Source organism: Canis lupus, chromosome 36 (genome assembly GCF_048164855.1).
Source record: "Canis lupus baileyi chromosome 36, mCanLup2.hap1, whole genome shotgun sequence".
Classification (NCBI taxonomy): Eukaryota; Metazoa; Chordata; class Mammalia; order Carnivora; family Canidae; genus Canis; species Canis lupus.
The window spans coordinates 30,404,910-30,425,480 of record NC_132873.1 but is presented as its reverse complement, the minus strand read 5'-3'; the positions used below and the strand labels follow the sequence as shown (position 1 = coordinate 30,425,480).

The 20,571-nt window shown below is 42.3% G+C and overlaps 1 protein-coding gene and 1 long non-coding RNA gene across 9 annotated transcripts in view; one reads left to right on the top strand and one right to left on the bottom strand.

Moving 5' to 3' along the window:
* Window positions 1-20,571, top strand: part of ANKAR (ankyrin and armadillo repeat containing) — a 51,854-nt gene that overhangs the window by 17,308 nt on the left and 13,975 nt on the right. For all 8 annotated transcript variants that reach the window (XR_012025020.1, XR_012025021.1, XR_012025022.1 and 5 more), the window contains exons 9-17: window positions 5,847-6,048; window positions 6,551-6,759; window positions 7,668-7,772; window positions 11,122-11,363; window positions 12,546-12,714; window positions 16,083-16,324; window positions 16,705-16,858; window positions 16,941-17,102; window positions 19,484-19,590. Coding sequence is in view for 2 of the 8 variants with exons in the window: in XM_072813173.1 (XP_072669274.1) it covers window positions 5,847-6,048; window positions 6,551-6,759; window positions 7,668-7,772; window positions 11,122-11,363; window positions 12,546-12,714; window positions 16,083-16,324; window positions 16,705-16,858; window positions 16,941-17,102; window positions 19,484-19,590 (1,592 nt within the window). In the remaining 6 variants the exon portion in view is untranslated. The remainder of the gene's footprint in view (window positions 1-5,846; window positions 6,049-6,550; window positions 6,760-7,667; window positions 7,773-11,121; window positions 11,364-12,545; window positions 12,715-16,082; window positions 16,325-16,704; window positions 16,859-16,940; window positions 17,103-19,483; window positions 19,591-20,571) is intronic.
* LOC140625706 (uncharacterized) lies at window positions 533-11,357 on the bottom strand. The gene is made up of 2 exons (XR_012025040.1): window positions 11,098-11,357; window positions 533-4,960 (listed from the first exon to the last, which is right to left on the bottom strand). It is a non-coding gene; the product is annotated as an uncharacterized lncRNA (long non-coding RNA).

Sequence of the window (20,571 nt, the reverse complement as noted above, 5' to 3'; positions counted from 1 at the left end):
AATGATGTTTTTGTATATATTTTGAAGTATTTTTCTGTCCATGGTTATTTATTCATATTTCTCTTAAGTCTTGTTTTTTTTTTCTTTTACCTGTGGAATTTGTAGTTACCTCTACTATTTTTATAAAATCAGGCCCCAAAGTGGTTTTTATGCCAAAAAAAAAGGCAGTGACTATTATCCAGATACGCTGCCATCTAGTGACAATAACGATCTGTTAGGTCTGAGGATGAGGCGTTCTTGACTGAGCTGAGAGATGGGACCTAAGTATTGAATACGGGATGAGCACTGGGTGTTATGCTATATGTTGGCAAATTGAACTCCAATTAAAAAAAATGAAGAAAAAAATAAATTGATTAAACAAAAGCCTACTTAAAAAAAATATGGAGATTCAGAAAACATGTTAAAGGGCCCATCTTCCCTCTATAGATGTCTCTGAAAGACCCCCATGCCTTCACACTCTACACAGGATGATTCAAGGAGGGCTAATTTTTTTCAGGTTTTAGCCATATTTAATTGATCAGTGACAACCAGCTTCAGCTTGGTTTCTTTATTCCCAGAACACACAGCCAGCAACACAGTGAACCTGACATGAAAGTGTGAATCATAGCATCATAGCATAATGTAGCCATTCTTCCAACTCAAGAGTTTAACTTCTTTTTTAAATTCCAGCATAGGGATCCCTGGGGGGCTCAGGCTGAGCGCCTGCCTTGGGCCCAGGGCATGACTGCAGGGTCCTGGGATCGAGTCCCGCCTCGGGCTCCCCACAGGGAGCCTGCTTCTCCCTCTGCCTGTGTCTCCACCTCTCTCTCGGTATCTCTCATGAATAAATACATAAAATCTTTAAAAATAAATTCTAGTACGATTAATGTACAGTTTTATATTAGTTTCAGAGGTATAATACACTGATTCAGCAAGTCTATACATTACTCAGTGCTCATCATGGTCAGTGTGGTCTTTACTTCCCGTCCTCTACCTCACCCATCCGCACTCCTCCCCTCCAGGAACCACCAGTTTGTTCTGAATATTTAAGAGTCTGTTTTTTGTCTCTTTTCTTCTTTGTTTGGTTTGTTTCTTAAATTCCATATATAAGTGAAATCATATAGTATTTGTTTTTCTCCAATCTACCTATTTCACTTCACATTATATTCTCTAGATCCATCCATATTTGCAATGGCAAATGGCATTGCAATGGCAAGATTTCATTCCTTTTCATGGCTGAGTAACATTCCATTATATATATAAAATATATAATCAAATTATATAATTTTATATGCATATATCATATATTTCCCCATTCTTCTATTAATGGATGCTTGGTCTGCTTCCATATGTTGGCTATTGTAAATAATGCTGTAATAAACATAGAGGTCTGTGTAGCCTTTGAATTAGGGTTTTTGAATTCTTTGGGCAAATGCCCAGCAGTGTGATAATTGTATCAGATGGTAACTCTATTTTTAATTTTTTGAGGAATGTTTCCATACGGGTTTTCACAATGGCTACACCAGTCTGCGTTCCCACCAACAGTGCATGAGGATTCTTTTTCCTCAGCCTCCACACCAATACTTGTTTCTTATGTTTTTTATTTTACTCATTCTGATAGGTATGAGGTGATACCTCATTGTGGGTGTGACTTGTATTTCTCTGATAATTAGTGACGTTGAGCATCTCTTCATGTGTCTGTTGGCCATCTGGATGTCTTCTTTAGAGAAATGTCTGTTGGTGTCTTCTGCCCATTTTTAAATTGGATTATTTGTTGGGTGTTGAGTTTTATAAGTTTTATATATATTTTGGATATTAACCGCTTATCAGTTATATCACTTGCAAATATCTTCTCCCGTTTAGTAGGTTGCCTTTTAGTTTTGTTGATTGTTTCTTTCACTGTGCAGAAGCTCTTTATTTTGATGTGATCCCAATAGTTCTTTTTTTGCTTTTGTTTCTTTTGCCTCAGGAGACATATCTAGAAAGATGTTATTGTGGCTGATGTCAGAGCAATTACTGCCCATGAACTCCTCTAGGATTTTATGGTTTTAGGTCTCACATTTAGATCCTTAATCCACATTGAGTTTAATTTTGTGTGTGGCGTAAGAAAGTGGTCCAGGTTCATTCCTCTGCATGTTGCTGTCCAGTTTTCCCAACATGTTGAAGGGATTGTCTTTTTCCCGTTGCATCTTCTTGCTAAGGAGAGTTTATTTTTAAAGAACCCATTTACAAAGAGTTGAAACTCACAGTGGGGAGGGCACTGTTCAAATTAGCCATCTTCCACTGGTGGAGGAATGCAGCTACCCTGAGATGCTCTTAAGGGTAAGTGTGCCGGCCTCTTTCTACCCCTTCTCTGATCTCCTGCCAGCAGTTCCCATTGGCAGACGCTGACAGCCCAAGGACGGGGATTGCAAATTCTGTAGGGTGGGTGGTAAAGGGAGGTGGCTGGGTGGAGGGCCTGGACCTTACTGGCCCACTCACCCTGTAGAGATTTACAGTTGAGTAACAGTGGTGTGCTTCCTGCATTATTGCTTTCTTTTTTCATTTTCTCAGTACCACTTCTCCCTACCTTACAGGATATGCTCCCTCTCTTGTGTCTCCCTCGCTTGAATAAACTCCACAAATGGCAAGGATTTGGCTCACTTTGCCATGATGTTTTAGTGCCCAGGAGAAAGCCCGGCATTAGTACGTGACTCGGAAGGAGTTGTTAAATGAGTACATGAGTGGATAGTTGTGGGGTAGTATTTGACGATCACTGGCAGAGGTAGCAGAGCGATGTGAAGTAGATATTCAGGAAAAAGGAATAAATACGGCTTTCAGGCCGTAATTTTCCCTAGACCAGGGTTCTCACCCAGAGGATGGCTTCTCCAGACTACAGACACCCCTCCAGGACGTCCCTATTTCTAGCTCTTAGGCCGCTGGTTTTCACCCTCAGCACTGCGGACACTGTGGCCTGGGGCCTCCCCGTGCACTGTGGAGCGTTTCATATTAATCTCTGAACTCTACCTCTGCAACTAAGAAGACACTGTATGTTAATTGGATTTAAATTGAATTAAAAAGTGTCTTTAAAAAAGAAGAGGGATGTTTGGTATGACTCCTGGCTTCCACCCACTAACTGCCAGTTGCAGCCCCCCCCCACCCCCACCGCCCGCACGTGTCACAAACAGAAATGTCCGCAGTGTTGGAGGGAGAACACTGTCCCACTCCTCTGGGATAAACTTTCAAGCACAAAAGAACCATCTAGGGATCTGGTTAAAATGCAGATTCTGATTTGGAGGCCCGAGGGGGAGGCCACGGTTCAGCATTTCTAGTAAGAGAGGGATGCAGGAATGGAGCAAGGCGTGGGGGGGCAGGGAGGGGGTCGCTGCGGTTTTTAGAAAAGTCTCTTCAGGCCATTTGATCTGTTTGTGTTGCCGAGAGCAGCGAGCAGCCTCGGGGAGCCGAGCTCCACATGGACCTGCCGCCCTGGCCCCCGGGTAGGTGTGCCGGGGTGGTGGAGGGCGTACAGTGGGGGACCCCCCCACCCCAGGTAGGTTAGGCTCCGGTAAGCCGGTCTCTCCTGAGGGCCGGCCTTGTTGAGAAAGCTGGGCTGCTGTCCTGTGTCTCCAGATGGTTCTTCCCCTGCCTCCCAGCCCCCAAGCATGAGGGGGTCTGATGTGCACTGGAAGGACCAGGCCGAAGGCGGGTCCCCTGGACTCTAACTGTGACCGCCGCAGTGGGCCAGCAGCCAGCCGTCTAACGCGGCTCCCACCTGCCCACGTTGCCAAACCCCAGGCTCAGCGGCCTGCCAGCCCTCGGGAGCCGGGCTTTGGCGGGAAGGCTGGGGCCCCCTCGAGGCGCCCGCGCCTGGAAGGCCGCTGCGAGGTTCCCGAAGGACATCGGGGCGGGGAGCTCCTCCTGCAGGCGCCAGGCTGTGCCAGCGCTGGTCCTGCGGAGGCTTCGCAGGCGCGTGATCCTCCCTGGCACGTGGTGTCGCCAGCCTCGGGGCAGCCTCTGGCCCCAACACCTTGCTCCTCAATCAGACCCAGGAAGGGTCGCGATTCCCTCGGTGTTTAGCCTCCTACTTGTCGGCAGGACGGGCCCGACGTGGGTGTCCTGCGCCACCGGACCTGGAGCGCTGTCACATGGCTGCATGGCCCAGGGCAGACACTGGAGATGACACTGGAGATGACACTGGAGATGACACTGGAGATGACCAGAGGCCCGCGAGGAGGGCTTGGACAGCCTGAGGAATGACCCCTGGGGCTGAGGAGCGGAGCCGGAGAGGCAGGGCTCGGGAGAAGGAGCCCTCGGACAGCAGGAGTAGCCCCGGGCCCGGATACCTCAGCCTCCCGTGGGGCAGGCTCGGCCGGGCAGCAGGCGTGCGGGGCCCCCAGCAAGCTGGGCCATGGGCTGCTCACCCTGCCTTAGAGGAGCCGCGGAGAGGCCCAAGCGAAGGGCGCAGGTTGTGTTCTGTTCTGGGGTTTTGGCACGAGGGGCACGGCCTGGTTCTGTTTCCATTTAAATTGAAGCCTGTGGATCCTTCTCCTAAGTTCTTGATCAGAGGGCCTGCAGAAGCCCCTGAAAAGCTTTCAGCAAGTAGGTGAAAAGGTCAGATTTACATTTGGCAATGACGGATTGAAGAGCAAGAGCAAGATGGGAAGCTTAGTGTGGGCGGTGGAGGCAGCAGAGAAGGTTCTAGAGGTGCTTAGACTTGGTGGCGGACTTGCTATGGAGGTGAAGTGAGAAGGAGATACTGGGTCCCCAGGTTGCTGGTTAGCAGAGCTGGCCGGACGCTGCCGGCCTTCGGATCTTGGCCGCAGAGGAAGAGGACCACGTTGGTAGGGAGGGAGAGACCGTTCAGTTTGGAGCGTGTTACGTTGAGGCGGTGTGGACACAGCTCGTGAGATGCTGGAGGTAAAGACGTGGAGCTTGTAGAGAAACAGTAGATCTAGAGAAGGAATCCTGGGAGTCATGAACTCTTAGGTGGTAGGTGAAGCCACTGCAAAGATAAAAAGGCCCAAGACACACCGTAAGGCTCATGTAGGCGTCAAGACAACGAGAAGGTTCAAAGGAGACTGTGAAGGGGTAGCCCGAGCGGTAGCAGAAAAATAGGTGGCGGCATGGCATCCCCCAGGCCACGGGGAAACAACTATTTTAAACAGGAAGAACCTTACTGTTGAACCTTACTTACTGTAAGATAAGAATTGAAAACACCCACTGGAGCTAGTGACCCAGAAAGGCCTTTGTGAGCGTGTTTTTCCTTCAATTTCAGAGGATCTTCCTACTAAAAAATACATAAAATAGGATTTCCTATTTTACAAGAAACAGCTAATTTGATCGCACACTATTTTATACATGGACTTAATTTTTCATGTATGTAATAGTTTCAATGTTATTTGTTCTTAATTTATGAAGAAGAAGGGTTAAATTTTAACCGTCAGACGTCCTGAGTTAAAGGAGTTCTAGAATGGCCTGAATCCATGCTTGCGGTGCTCTTCTTGGAGCTTTTATTTACTTGTTTTCTCTTCTTGGAGCTTTTATTTACTTGTTTTCTCTTCTTGGAGCTTTTACATCCCAGCACCAAGGTCTCTAGAGCCTTTATTTCGTGGCACTCAGGTCTGTGGATGGATATGGAAAAGGCATGGGTTTTTTTATTTTTAAAGATTTTTTTATTTATTTATTCATGAGAGACACAGAGAGAGAGAGACAGAGACAGACAGAGAGAGAGAGAGAGAGAGAGAGACAGGCCCAGGCGGAGGGAGGAGCAGGCTCCTGCGGGGACCCCGACTCCGGCCTCCATCCCGGGTCCCCGGGGTCACGGCCTGGGCCGGAGGCGGGGGGTGGGGGTGGCCGGCCGAGCCCGGGTTCACCTGAGCCCCCCCCAGGCCCGACGCCCCTGCACCTGGCCGCGCAGGCCTGCGCCCTGGAGGCCACCGTGTGCCTGCTGAGCTTCCGCGCAGACCTCACGCTGGCCGCGGGCCGGGGCTGGCTGCCCATCCACTTCGCCGCCTTCTACGATAACATCTGCGTGGCCGCCGCACTCTGCAGACGGGACCCCGCGCAGCTCGAGGCGGAGGCAGCCGCTGGGTGAGTCTGGGCGCCCCGCGACGGGGGTTCGCGGCCCGCCCCGGGGCGCCGTCCTCCTGCGCTCCTGTCCCCGGGCCCCGCTCAGGCCGAGGTGCGCCTGCACCTGCCGCGGGGACACGCGAGGATGCCGCCTTGGGGGCGGCACACAGCGCCACCCACCTGCGGGGGAGCCCTCGGGCTGGAGCGGGGCGGAGGGATGGGCGGGGCGGGGGGGATGCACCTGCGGGGGAGCCCTCTGACCGTAGGGGGGCTGAGGGATGGTCGGGGCGGGGGCGATGCACCTGCGGGGGAGCCCTCGGGCCAGAGCGGGGCGGAGGGATGGGCGGGGGGGGGGGGTGGGGGGGATGCACCTGCCGGGGAGCCCTCAGACCGGAGCGCGCGCGGACAGGGTGTGGGCGGAGTCGGCGCCCCGAGGGCCGCGGGCACAGCTGCCCCGACTGCAGGGCGGCCGCCCCAGGGCCCTGGTCACTGCGGTCACCGCGGCCTGTCCCTCGCTCTTTAGGAATCAGTGCACCCCGCTGCTACTCGCTGCCACCTCGGGGGCCCTGGACACGATCCGCTACCTGTTGTCCCTCGGTGCTAACTGGAGGAAAACCGATACTAAGGGCAATAATATAATTCACCTGTCGGTGCTCAGCTTCCACACGGAGGTCCTCAAGCACATTATAGCGCTGAGCATCCCTGAGCTCCCGGTGTGGGCGACCCTGGTCGGTGAGTACCCCGCGCAGCCCGCAGCGGCCTGGGTCACCATGGCCTGGGTCACTGCGGCCTGGGTCACCAGCAGCCTGGGTCACCCCGGCCCAGGCACCTCCGGGCGCTGGGAAATAGAGGGAATACTGGACATGCCCCCAGGTCTCCAACAATGGACTATCAGAGACGTTTTGTTAAGACCACAGATACAAATAATACGGAGCTATATTTCATGTGTACTTTTATTTCTAAATTAAAATCAAATAATAATGACCCAGGTTATATTTTATACAATTTATTTTCAAAGGTTTTATTTATTTATTTGAGAGAGAACATGAGAGAAAGGGAGAGAGAGAGAGAGGGAACATAAGCAAGGGGAAGGGGGAGGGGGAAGGGGGAAGCCAGCTCCTCATGGGCGGGGAGCCCGGTGTGGAACCAACCCCAGGACCTTGGCCCAGCCGGAGACAGACACTTAGCCCACTGAGCCACCTAAGCGGCCCAACTTTCTCCAAAAGTCTGTCTATCCTCTTCTCCATCAAAAAAGCAAATTAAAAACAAAACAAAACAAGGAAAGAGGAAGGAAATTAAAACTGAAGTGAAAAAGTTTCCCTCTGGGATGCCTGGGGGGCTCAGTGGTTGGGCACCTGCCTTCGGCTCCAGGAGTGACCCCAGGGTCCTGGAATCAAGTCCCATGTCGGCCTCCATGCAGGGAGCCTGCTTCTCCCTCTGCCTGGGTCTCTGCCTCTCGGGGTCTCTCAGGAATAAATAAAATCTTAAAAATATATATTAAAAAATGAAGAAAAAAAGAAAAAGATTCCCTCACATTCATTCCCTCCTAATTTAAAAGATGATGGGCGTTGGTTCAGCACCTCACAGAAGGCAACTTATAAATACTTACAACATGCGTTTTTCTGTTGAACATTTGCCAGAAATGTTGCAGTGTGAGAGCTATAAACGAAGGATGATGGCTGTGATGTCCTTGGAAGTAATTTGTTTAGCAAATGATGGATACTGGAAGTGTATTTTGGATGCAGGTAATAAAAAACCTATTAATTGTGTTTTGCTTACACTATTTTATGTAGGGCTATAATTATATTCAATCACTTTAAGATCTATTTTTTTAAAGGTTTTATTTATTTATTTTTTGAGAGGGAGGGAGTGAGAAAGAAAGCAGGAGAGCACAGAGGGCAAGAAAGCAGCAGCCTCCCTGCTGAGCAGAGGAGCCCACGCAGGCCTCAGTCCCAGGACTCGGACCAGACACTTAACTAACCGAGCCAGGTGCCCCTTAAAATCTATTTTAAATTGTAGAGGAAACTTTTTAGTTGATTTTAAGTTTCTATTTTTTTCTAAAATCACTTCCTTTACCTGATAAATATATTTATATTTATATTTATTAATGTATAAATATTATACATTTATATATTTTTAATTCAGGTATAGTTGACACACAATGTTATATTAGTTTTCAGTATACGATGTAGTGATTCAACAATTCTGTACATTTTGCTGTGCTCCCCGTGGGTGTAGCTACCATCTGTCACCATGCAATGCTACTTTTCCCCCCAATTTTTATTTAAATTTTAGTTACTTAACATAAAGTGCAGCAATGGTTTTAGGAGTAGAATTCAGTGATCGGTCACTTACATACGACACCCGGTGCTCATCATGAGCGCCCTCCTTAATCCTCACCACCCGTCTAACCCATCCCGACCCGCCTCCTCCATCAACCTTCAGTTTGTTCTCTATCAATAAGAGTCTGTTATGGTTTGCTTACCTCTCTCCTTTTTTTTCTTCTCCCCTTCCCATATGTTCACCTGATTTCTATCTTAAATTCCACATATTAGTGAAATCATATAGTATTTGTCTTTCACTGACTGACTTCACTTAGCGTAATACAGTCTAGCTGCATCCACATCATTGCAAATGGCAAGATTTTGCTCTTTTGATGGCTGAGTAATATTCCACTGTACGTATACACCACTTCTTCTTCTTTTTTTAATAATAAATTTATTTTTTATTGGTGTTCAATTTGCCAACATACAGAATAACACCCAGTGCTCATCCCATCAAGTGCCCACCTCAGTGCCCGTCACCCAGTCGCCCCCACCCACCCCGTCCACCTCCCTTTCCACCACCCCTAGTTCGTTTCACAGAGTTAGGAGTCTTCCATGTTCTGTCTCCCTTTCTGATATTTCCTACCCATTTCTTCACCCTTCCCCTCTATTCCCTTTCACTATTATTTATATTCCCCAAATGAATGAGACCATATAATGTTTGTCCTTCTCCGATTGACTTATTTCACTCAGCTTAATACTCTCCAGTTCCATCCACATCGAAGCAAATGTACACCACATCTTCTTTATCCACCCATCAGTCATTGGACATTTGGGCTCTTCCCGTAATTTGGCTATTGTTGATAATGCTGCTGTAAACATCAGGGGACGCGTACCCCTCTGAATCTGTATTTTTGTATCCTTTGGATAACTACCTAGTAGTGCAATTTCTGAATCATCGGGTCATTCTATTTTTAACTCTTTGAGGAACCTCCACACAGTTTTCCAGGGTGACTGCACCAGTTCACATTCCCACCAGCAGTGCAGAGGGTTCCCCTTTCTCCACATCCTGTTGTTTCTTGTGTTGTTAATTCTAATTCTGACAGGTGTGCAGTGGTAGTTCATTGTGGTTCTGATTTGCATTTCCCTGATGATGAGTGATGAGCATCTTTTAATGTGTCTGTTGGCCATCTGGATGTCTTCTTTGGGAAAATACCTCTTCATGTTGTACTCCCTGCAACTCTATTACAATAGCATTGGCTGTATTTCCTATGCCCAACCTTTTATTCATAGGATTAACTCATTCCTTAACTGGAAGTCTGTAGCTCCCATTCCCTTTCTCCCCCCCCTCTTTTTTTTACCCATTCCCTCCACCTCCCTCCACTCTGGCAATCATCAGTTAGTTCTTTGTTATAGGTCTGATTCTACTTTTTGTTTGTTTAATCACTTATTTTGGTTTTTTACATTCCACGTAGAAGTGAAATCATATGGTATTTGTCTTTCTCTGACAACCTCTTATTTTATTTTTCACATGGAAGTTGCACATGATCAAAACACTTTATAAATTCCACTTTTCTAAAAATTTGCAAACTTAAAAATTATATTAAATTACTTATTATGCTACCTTTTATATTTACTTTCACTTAGAAATTATTCTTATTCTGTACCTACACAATTTATTTTTTTAATTAAAATATAAGTTTCTTTGTGATGAGCACTGGGTATTATATGGAAGTGTTGAATCACTCACCATATTGAATGCCTGAAACTAATATCATACGGTATGTTAACTAGCTGGAATTCAAATCAGAACTTTTAAAAATAGCAGTTTTTGTGTCAGCCCTGGGTTTGTAACTAGCTCTGCATTTAGAACTTAGGCTAATTGCTTGCCCTCTCTAATCCTAATTTCCTCATTAATCAAATGATTCCTTACGTCATTGGGTTGTTTTGAGAACACTATTATTCAATATAACTTTCTGAAATGATGGAAATATTTTATTTGCACTGTCAGTATGGTATCCACAGCTCTAATGTGGATATTGGGCACACATGAAATGATCCATAAATATTTGTTGAATGAATAAATGAATGAATACAAAATATAAGTTGTACCCCAAACTAACCTAAAAATATGTACAAAAAGCTCTGTGTCCAAAAAGTGAACCATAGGTAAGTCATGAAGGAGGTTTCATTTCAGGTAGATAAGTAAAGACCTAATTATACCCATTCTATTTTTTTCCAGCACTTCTTGTGTGCTCTAGAGTGTTATTTTCCTTTCTTTCACATTGAACTGATACAACAAGCATCTAGCTGAAGCCAGATTCTCTATTTTTCACCAGACCCAGTGATCTCCATCCTTGAACCAATTGTAATTAGTGAAGCTAAAGTTGCCTTTTAGTAGATTCAGCACTTTTTGTCTTCAGTTGCTTGCAAAAAAAAGGGGGGGGGGTAAAATATAATAAAATGCTCAAACAATTGCATAAACACTGCCACAAAAATTGGATGAAATACCCAAACCGAACACTATCATATGGTAGCTCAAAGAATCTATTCCTCGATTATCTTAAGCCAGAAGTGCATGCTTCCAAGGTGGCTGGGAGTTAGCAGTATGAAACACAGGCTTGTGTGCTGTGCGGAAATCCAATGTGTGAACAATGAGAACTGCCTGAATTATAGAGAAGCCCGAAAAGTATATTCATATAGATTCAAATAATTTTGTAAATACCTCTAGAATTACTTGCTAATTGTTTACATGGCAGTGACTATCGTAATAAGTCGACTATAAATGGTTACAAATAATTCATACCTTTTCTTGATCTCTTCATTGCAGGTACCATCCCTGCCTTAATCAATCTGTTAAAAGGCTCCAAAATAAAATTGCAGTGCAAAACAGTTGGGTTACTGAGTAACCTGTCGACCCGGGCCAGTGTGGTGCGCGCCGTCGTGGCGGCCGGAGGCGTGCCAGCTCTCCTTGGCTTACTGGCCTCCGACGAGCCTGAGCTGCATTCTCGATGTGCTGTCATTTTATATGACGTTGCCCAGCTGGAAAACAAGGATGTGATTGCCAGATATGTATGTTTCTTTCATAGAATATCATTTTGCCTGACAGCAATTCCTCCAGGGCAGAGGCCCTGCTGCTGCGCCCGGGGGGTGGGGGGGGCACCCCCAGGGAGGAGCGCAGTCGGGGTGGCAAGGAGCAGGCCTGGTGGCATCCCTTGGGGGCCACGGTGAAGTGGCCCGGGACAGTAGCAGGGCCAGCACAGCGCAGGGTGTCGGGTCCCTGTCCCCTTCCCCAGGGCGGCACCAGGGCCCGGGAAATACTACCAGCATTGGCCTGTGGCTCCAGAGGGGCCTTGGCCCTGGGAAACCTATCACTTGGCCAAGGCCGCCTGTCGTCTGTCTGGAGGGAGGCGTCAGCGGTCCTGTCAAGGCCACTGGCTGCAGGAGGCGCTGAGGAATGGCCAGGGAGGCTGGTGGCTCTCCATCCTCTCTGGCTCAGCGGGTCCTTCCAAACACATCTGGTCCTCACGACTCGTTCACCCTGGCCTTCCTTAAGTTTTGAGCCTTTATGTTCACTAGGCCCGGGGCCTGCTGACACCCTGGTCCCCAGTCCCACGGTGTCACTCAGGGAGGCGTGTATCTCTGTGTCTGCCCCCAAGAAGGAGGCAAGTGGCCCCTAGGACAGTGGCCATGGAGGGGCTCATCCCCGCGGGAAGCTCACCCACACTTACGGGGCCTCAGCATTACAGATGTGTCCTGCCGTTATTGAAAATGAGGCTACGTTTACCTTTCTTACAGTTTTGCATTATTTCTGTTACTGGAGAGAAAGCCATCTTTACTCCAATTAAATTAGGAAATTACATTCATATTTAAAAATAGTTTGTGTTGCACCAATATAATTACCAATTACCAGCACAATGTCTACAATGGCAAATATTTCCAAATTGGCAGTGTATTCAATTGATCTTATTCAGTTGCTTTACTTTTTAGATATTTATCACATGTTGCAGTGAACTTGTAGCCTTAACTTATTTTGGTGTAGAGGAGGCTATTTTATGCCTAAACTTGTATTAACTGTCATTTAATATGCCAGTATAAATGACACCAATAGACACATTTGTTTATGGGCAATCATTCTCTCCTACATAAGCAGATTATTATAGTAAGAAAATTATAGATTTATGTTCTTAAACAAAGATTGCATAAATCTTAAATAATTCAATTGTAATGAATTTTTTGTTTCTTTATTTTTAGAATGGAATCCCAACTCTGATAAGTCTTTTGAAGTTAAACATAGAAAATGTGCTAATAAATGTAATGAACTGTATACGGGTATTATGTATGGGAAATGAACAAAATCAAAGAGCAGTGAGAGACCATAAAGGCATCCAATATCTTATCACATTTCTGAGTTCTGATTCAGGTGAGCCTCAATTTCTGTATTATTTCTAAGTGAGCAAGTATATCAAGTGAAGCAAATACAGGTTAGACTTGTCCTACCTGAATACATGTCCTGGATTTATCTTAGAATGGAACTAGACATATATAATATACACGAAGTATCTGGAACACTCAAGTTCAAATGCCAGGTTTATAAAAGGAATTGACTCTCAAAGCCATAATCTAAAAAAAATTTAATTAGATTTTTTAATAAATGGAAAAACTGGCATAAATCATGAAAATAATGTAATGTGCCCAGGGACTCGAAAAGATAACTCCTTGTGTGAATAACACATATATTGATCATTAGGAACATTTTATAAGTTACAGCAAAAACTTCAAATTTGCTGTTAGATATTGGATATCAGATTCTAGGTCGTTAGGCCAATTACCACACCTGAGGTACGCATCAGCACTAAGAACAGCACAAGCTATGGGGTAGCTCTTGAAGGCACAGCAAATGGTCTCTTAGGTTCTCTAAGAATTCTCTCATTTCAGTGAGCATACACATAAAAGGGGAGTTTCAAATCCATGGTTTTCCCCAAATTTGAGGGGATAAAAAAATTGTGGAGAAGCTTTCCTATTTTTCTTCCTCCTGCTTTTCATCTTTCTGTCCTAGTTCTCTAGGAATAAATATAGGAAAAATGTGTTGGTTAACATGTAAGACAGGGTTATGGAAAAGGGAGTTGTTGCAGAAAGCTTTCTTTTACTTTAGAGCTTCAAAGTTAAGTAATTATCATCTTCTAAGAACCTCTCTTGTATAGGGAAGTCATTTGAAAGTCCTTTCCCTTTATTACAAATCCCTAAGGTCATCTGCTCTAATCGGCCCTCTATCAGTAACTGTGCTCTACTTTATCTTTTTTGGTGGTGATGGTAGGTAGGCCCCATGCCCAGGTGTAGCCCAGCACAGGGTCTGGATTCAGGACCCTGAGATCAAGACCTGAGCTGAGATCAAGAGTCAGACACTTAGCCCACTGAGCCACACAGGTGCCCCTCCTTTATAATTTTTAAGAATAGCATTAGAGATAATGCACAGAATCATCCAGTCACTATGCGCTGCTACTCAGCTGAAACTAATATAAACTGTAGGTCAACTATACTTCATTAAAATAGCATTAGAGAGAGCCAGCTTTTATGCTTATTTTAGCCATAGAATTTTTACTTTTTTATAATTGTTCTTTATTGTATCATTTGTGTTTTATCTCCTTGATTAAAATTTAAAGATGGGGGGGTGGGGCGCCTGGGTGGCTCAGTTGGTTAAATGTCCAACTCTTGATTTCAGTTCAGGTCATAATCTTGGGGTTGTAAAATGAGCCCTGTGTCCAGTTCCATGCTGGGTGTGGAGCCAGCTTAAGGTTCTCCATTTCCCTTTGTCCACCCCCCCCACCCCAGCAAAAAATGTAAAGACAGGGACTAGTTTTTCCCTATCCTTTTTTTTTTTTTTGTCCTCCCAACCCTAGATGCTAGAACAAAGCACAAATTATGGAGGCAATTTGAACAAATAAGGAGGACATAAATTCATGAAAGAAAGCTATAGAAATAAATCGTTGAAATTGTTTCTTTGTGGGCTCTAGCCATATCTAAATGAAAGTCACTTATCCTATACTATAATCTATATTATCTCCTCATTCCAAGGAAAATAATTTTGAAAAAAAGTTAATTATTTTATTCTCTTCATTTATAATTTATAAATGCTTCGTTTATAATTCTAGTGCTATAACAAATAATTCTCTTGGCTGTTAGCTGGTTGAGCTGTAGGGGATCACAAAGGAATTTTATTAAGTCCAATATTGTCTTAACCATTGTCAACCACTCTAAGATTTCATGGATTAAGGTAAAATGGCCCCAAAGCAAAAATCACATGCAGTTTCTTGAGACTATGGATTTATTAACATCTCCTTAGTCTTGACCCCCATCTCTAGGAGTTCCTCAACCTCTGTTGAGTTTGGTTTGTCTTAAGCCTTTGCCTCACCCATCTTTAAATCTTTAGCTGCTTATTTCACACTCTAGCACTCATGTTTGTGCCTGCATTCATATTCTAATTCCCAGATTTCATCTTTTTTACTGCACACAATTGTCCTGCTCTGTGTTGTTAACAAAGGTCTGTATGACCCCACCATGGAAACTGAAATATGTAACAGAAAGTATACAAAATGCTTTTCAAATGCAAACTATCTGAGGAAAGCTTACAGAGCACTTCATCCTTCTTAGAATGATTATTCACACATTTCAGTGCAGATGTGTTTTTTCCACACTCCCTGGGATCTTCGGTCATATTTAGTATATGCAATCACTACCTTCTAAAATCTGAAAACTTTGGAATTCTGTTCACAAGAGTTTTAGATAGGGGGCACCTGGGCGGCTCAGTAGTGAGCGTCTGCCTTTGGCTCAGGTCATGACCCTGGGGTCCCGGGATCGAGTCCCACATCAGGCTCCCCACAGGGAGCCTGCTTCTCCCTCTGCCTGTGTCTCTGCCTCTCTTTCTGTGTCTCTCATGGATAAATAAATAAAATCTTAAAAAAAAAAAAAGAAAATGCTAAAAAAATAATGGAAGTATACAAATTGTTGCTAAATCCTGAGGGAATTCTCTAACTTATTCTTGCAAATTTTCTGTAAGTTTTAAAGAGAACAAATACAACTGGTTAATAAGATGTATGAAACTATTTAGATTCAGCAGTAATAAAAAATATGAAATAAAATGAGATGATATTTTGCTTATCAAATTAGCTGAATTTATGTATTTATTCTTAATATCGATTCTTAAAAAGATACAGCAACATTGAAACTCATACTCTGATGGAAGGATAAGATGCATTATCATTTTTGAAAAGTAATTTGCTGTGATGCATTAAATTATTCCAGTAATTCCTGGGACTCTATATTAAGGGCAAAAACAGGAAGGAAAAATAGCTTATGTGCCAGGATTTCTCCTAAACATTGTTTAAAATCGTGAAAAGTTGGAAATGATGTGTATTTTTTTTTAAATGAATGGATAAGGAAATGTAATACACTCATTAAATGGAATATTTAGGAGACACTGATGTTCATAAAAATGGGAAAATGTTTTACTGGTAAATTAAAATTCAAGATAGTGTACATATAGTGCAACTGTATTAAATATGTTTACAACATTACTTAAATGTATCTTTTTCTTTAAAAAGTGAATGAGATTAAATGAAGTATTTATGTTTGGGTGGTGAGAATCTGGACAGTTTTATTTCTATTTTTCTTTACTTTCTAAATTTTTTATACTGTCTGTAAGTTTGACTTTATAATATGGGAATCTAATGACAAGTTGCAATTTTATATTTTTAAAAGATTTATTTAACTGTTTCTTGAATTCATTTGAAGATGTGTTGAAAGCTGTATCTTCTGCTACAATTGCTGAGGTTGCACGTGACAATAGGAGTGTTCAGGATGCTATGGCGGCGGAAGGAGCCATCCCTCCACTGGTGGCTCTTTTTAAAGGGAAACAACTTAGTGTCCAAGTGAAGGGTGCAATGGCTGTGGAATCACTGGCAAGTTATAACCCATCTATACAGAGGGCATTTCTGGAGGAATCATTAAGTAAATATCTTTTAAAACTTCTCAAGGTAGGAATTTTATGATAATTTGACATTTTTCTTAGACAAAGTATTCAATATTGAACTTAGGTAAAGTGAAAAGGTAACTAAAACCAATTTTAGAATAAAACTTTTAAAAAAGATTTTATTTATGTATTTATTTAAGAAAGAGAGCTCGTGCATGTGGGGGGAGGGAGAGAGAGGGGAAAAGAATCTCAAGCAGATTCCATGCTGAGTGTGGAGCTCAACATGGGCTTGATCTCACAGCCGAGAGATCATGATCTGAGCCAAAACCAAGAGTCGGACGCTTAAACAACTGGGCCACCCAGGGGCCCCTAGAATAAACTTTTTATAAGACATTCCTACCGTGTTTAGTCAATGCTTATTGAAAGAATGAATTTTTTTTATAGGCATTTCAAATAGATGTTAAGGAACAAGGAGCTGTAGCCCTTTGGGCCTTGGCAGGACAAACCCTGAAACAACAAAAGTATATGGCGGAACAGATTGGATACAACTTCATAATAAGCATGCTTTTGTCACCATCTGCTAAAATGCAGTATGTTGGTAAGTCATGTTCTATGCGCCGATTTGCAGTGTAGAGCAGCACATTGAAGCATCGGACCTACTTCTTGTTTTTCTTTACCAGGAGGTGAAGCAGTCATAGCCCTAAGTAAGGATAGCAGGATGCATCAAAATCAAATATGTGAAGGGAACGGAATTGCACCGTTGATTCGCTTACTGAGGATTAGTAAAATAGCCGAAGGCACACTTCTGAGTGTCATCAGAGCAGTGGGGTCCATCTGTATTGGTTTGTAAATTTTTTTCGATTCTTAAAATATCGGTAAGATACTTCCCTTCCTCTCTGTCTCCATTGATAAAGCTGTAAATCATATTTAATCTATAAAAGACTTACCTTTTTTTTTTATTTCTCTAAGACCTTAATGAGTAAAAGTGGCGTAATTATGAATTTTTAAAAATCAGTTTTGCCCTTCATCTCTGGTTAAAAAGAATAATGAGGACAGTGAGCCTTGATTATTTTGAGTTAAAGGAATCTTATTTTTTTAAGTTTAAGAGAAAAATATTTCTTCTTTCGAATCTCAAGAACTATATGTTTTATATAGAGTTTCTAATGCTGGGGCACATTTTTCAATTCCAGTCTTTTTCCATAACGATTCTTTCCTTTTATAAAGTGGCCAGTAGGTCTAGTTGTTCCTTTGTATTTCCATATAATTTAAAAAATTAATCTGTCAATTTCTGAAAAAAATCTTCTATTATTTATATTAGAATTACATGAAATCTATAAATAAATTTGTGAAGAACAGACATCTCAATAATAGTAAATCTTCCGATCCATAAACACAGTGTATTTCTCGACTTGTTTAGGTCTTCTTCAATATCTCTCAGCAATGACTCCTAGTTTCCAGTATACAATTCTTGTATATATTTCATCTTAGGTATTTTGTATTTTAAAATTGTGCATAATAAGTTTTGACTGAATGCTGGACATTGTGAGTTATAAACGCATCAACACTGGATTTTATTGTTTTCCTTTAAAGGGAGGTATGCTCTGTTGTGGCATGCAGTTATCCTACTTGGGATCAGTTAACTCCTTTTGCAGCTAGTTTTCAAGCTTTATTAGGACAAGTCTAGAGCAGGGTTTTCTCTGAAACTAACTTACCTCCACTATTAAGATGATATCCTTCCGAGGACTTGATTCTTTGTATAGCGCCTTGAATTATGAGGTATCTGAACTCTGGTTACAGAACACAAGCCATTCCTAGCCCTGTGCGAGCTCTGAGAATTGTTCAGCCTACTGCTTGTGGTGGTTCTTTTCCAAACTTAATGGAGTTTCATCCTATTATTAACACATGAAGATTCAGTCAAAGATTTGAGGGTATTCTTATTGTAGTACCATCATCATTTTCCTAATCATTATCATTAAAATATTCATTTGGGGGGACCCATCTCCAGCACCTTCACCCTTGTAAATCTCCCTGCTTATTCCTTTTCCACCTGCTCTGAAGTTAGCAATCTCTTTTCTTTGCTTCAACGTATTTTTCTATACCCCTGTTAAAGCACTTATTGCTTGTGCTGAAATCATGTATTTAAATAGTTGTTTCCCCTATAGAATATAGACTCCTTGAGGACAGAGACTCTAATTCCTCTTTTCCACTTTTTTTTTTTCTTTTAAAGTAGGCTCCACACCTAGTTTGGAGCCCAATGCAGGGCTTGAACTCACGACCCTGAGATCAACACCTGACCTGAGATCAAGAGTCAGACACTTGACTGAGCCTCCCAGGCATCCTCTAATTCCTCTTTTTACCTCTACTTCCTACTTCAGTTCCTGATGAATTAGGCATTCAAAACCTGTCAGCTGAATCAAAAATACTCATGTAATCAATGTCTGTGCACACCCCTGGGTGGCCAGTGAGGGGGGAGGAGGGAGTAGGTAGGCGACAAGGAAACAAACAGGTTCTTTGCTACTTCTATTTCCTCCAGTTCCTTCAAACTTCCCCAGATGATAATAAGTGCCTTCTCTTTATTGTTCAGAAGACAGGTCCGAACTTGTATTTATATTTAAGTATATAAACCTGCTGTGTACGTGTTGTGATTTTTGTTGGCAAAATAAGAGAATTAGAATTATTTGTACATCCACTAGACAAAGATGACAAGTTTTTATACTGAGATTAGGCCTACAACTTAAAGCTATTCTGTTATAAAGGGAGATAGTAAGATTATCTTTTTAGTATGTATATTTAAGGAATCTACACATTTTAACCAGGTAATCACCTGGTTAAACTATATATTTTTTTTTAAACTATATTTTTTAAAAAAAATTTTATGTAATACAATAGTAACTATAAGCATAAGTATCTTGCAAATAATAAATCTTTAATAAATGATAGCTATTATATCACTGTTCTTTGATAGACTAACATTTCTTACTTCTTGGTTTTGTGACTATTAGAAAACCATCCACACTCCTAATAGTAATTTTTCAATGTTTATTCATTTTGCCTTTAAAAAATTAGTTCAGGTAAAATAGTGTTGATATAGCATTTCCATTTGTAATTTATTAACCATATTATGCTAGAACACTTAACCAACCCAACATATCAAGCTGTGTTTGACTTTACCATTTCTAAGATGGAAAGAAATATTATCTTACTGATGTGTATATTCTTATAGGTGTCGCCCATACAAGTAATCCTATCAGTCAACAATTCGTTGTACAAGAAAATGCCTTCCCAGTACTTCTTCAACTACTGAGAAATCACCCTTCTCCTAACATCAGGGTATATAAAAGTCTTTAAAGGTTTTCTTTTTTCTGATATAGTAAAAATGAACAGAAATGTGACTTTCTGAGAATAATTTGTATCTTTATGTGAATTCACAAGTATAATAAAATTTAACATTTTATTTATTTATTTATTTTAAAGATTTATTTATTTATTTATTCATGATAGACAGAGAGAGAGAGAGAGAGAGGCAGAGACACAGGCAGAGGGAGAAGCAGGCTCCGTGCCAGGAGCCTGACGCACAACTGGATCCCGGGACTCCAGGATCGCGCCCCGGGCCAAAGGCAGGCGCCAAACTGCTGAGCCACCCAGGGATCCCCAAAAATTTAACATTTTAAACAGTATCCTAGAAGTTTTAAATTAAAAAGTTGCTATAAAAATAGTAAAGATAAAGTCAATTTTATTAAAATATTAAATTTTCAAATAATTAAGTCTTGTGGTTTACTCGTCTAATAAATTTTATTCCTCAGATATTTGATTATTCACAGAATTTCTTCCCTACTTCCTCAGATATTGGTTGCTAAATCTGGGTGGGGATAATGAGGATGTGTGATTTATGTAGCAAAATTTCTCAAGTATAAGTGATTCCTATCAGTATTGCACTATCAAAACAGCTTTACCTTCTCCCAAGCAGCCTACGTTGGCCAGCAACAATAGTTTTTTCAATATGAATATTTTATGAGTTGTTTGAGTCATTCACTATTCTATTTACTTTTAGTAAACTGCCTTGACAGTTTGAATTTGAATTTGAATGACATTCACATCTATTCAAATCCTCTACCAAAGCTTTGGAAGTTTAGGACATCTAGAGTTAGCCAGGCAGGAAATTATAACAAAATATACATTTTCTCTTCAAAATTTGCTATGAGTTTTGTTGGAAATGAGAAAACAGAAATATATAAGTAAATACATCATTATTTCTTTTAAGGAATGTGTTATCAGAAAAGATGTCATGTAGCTTTTCTGGCTATGAAAGAG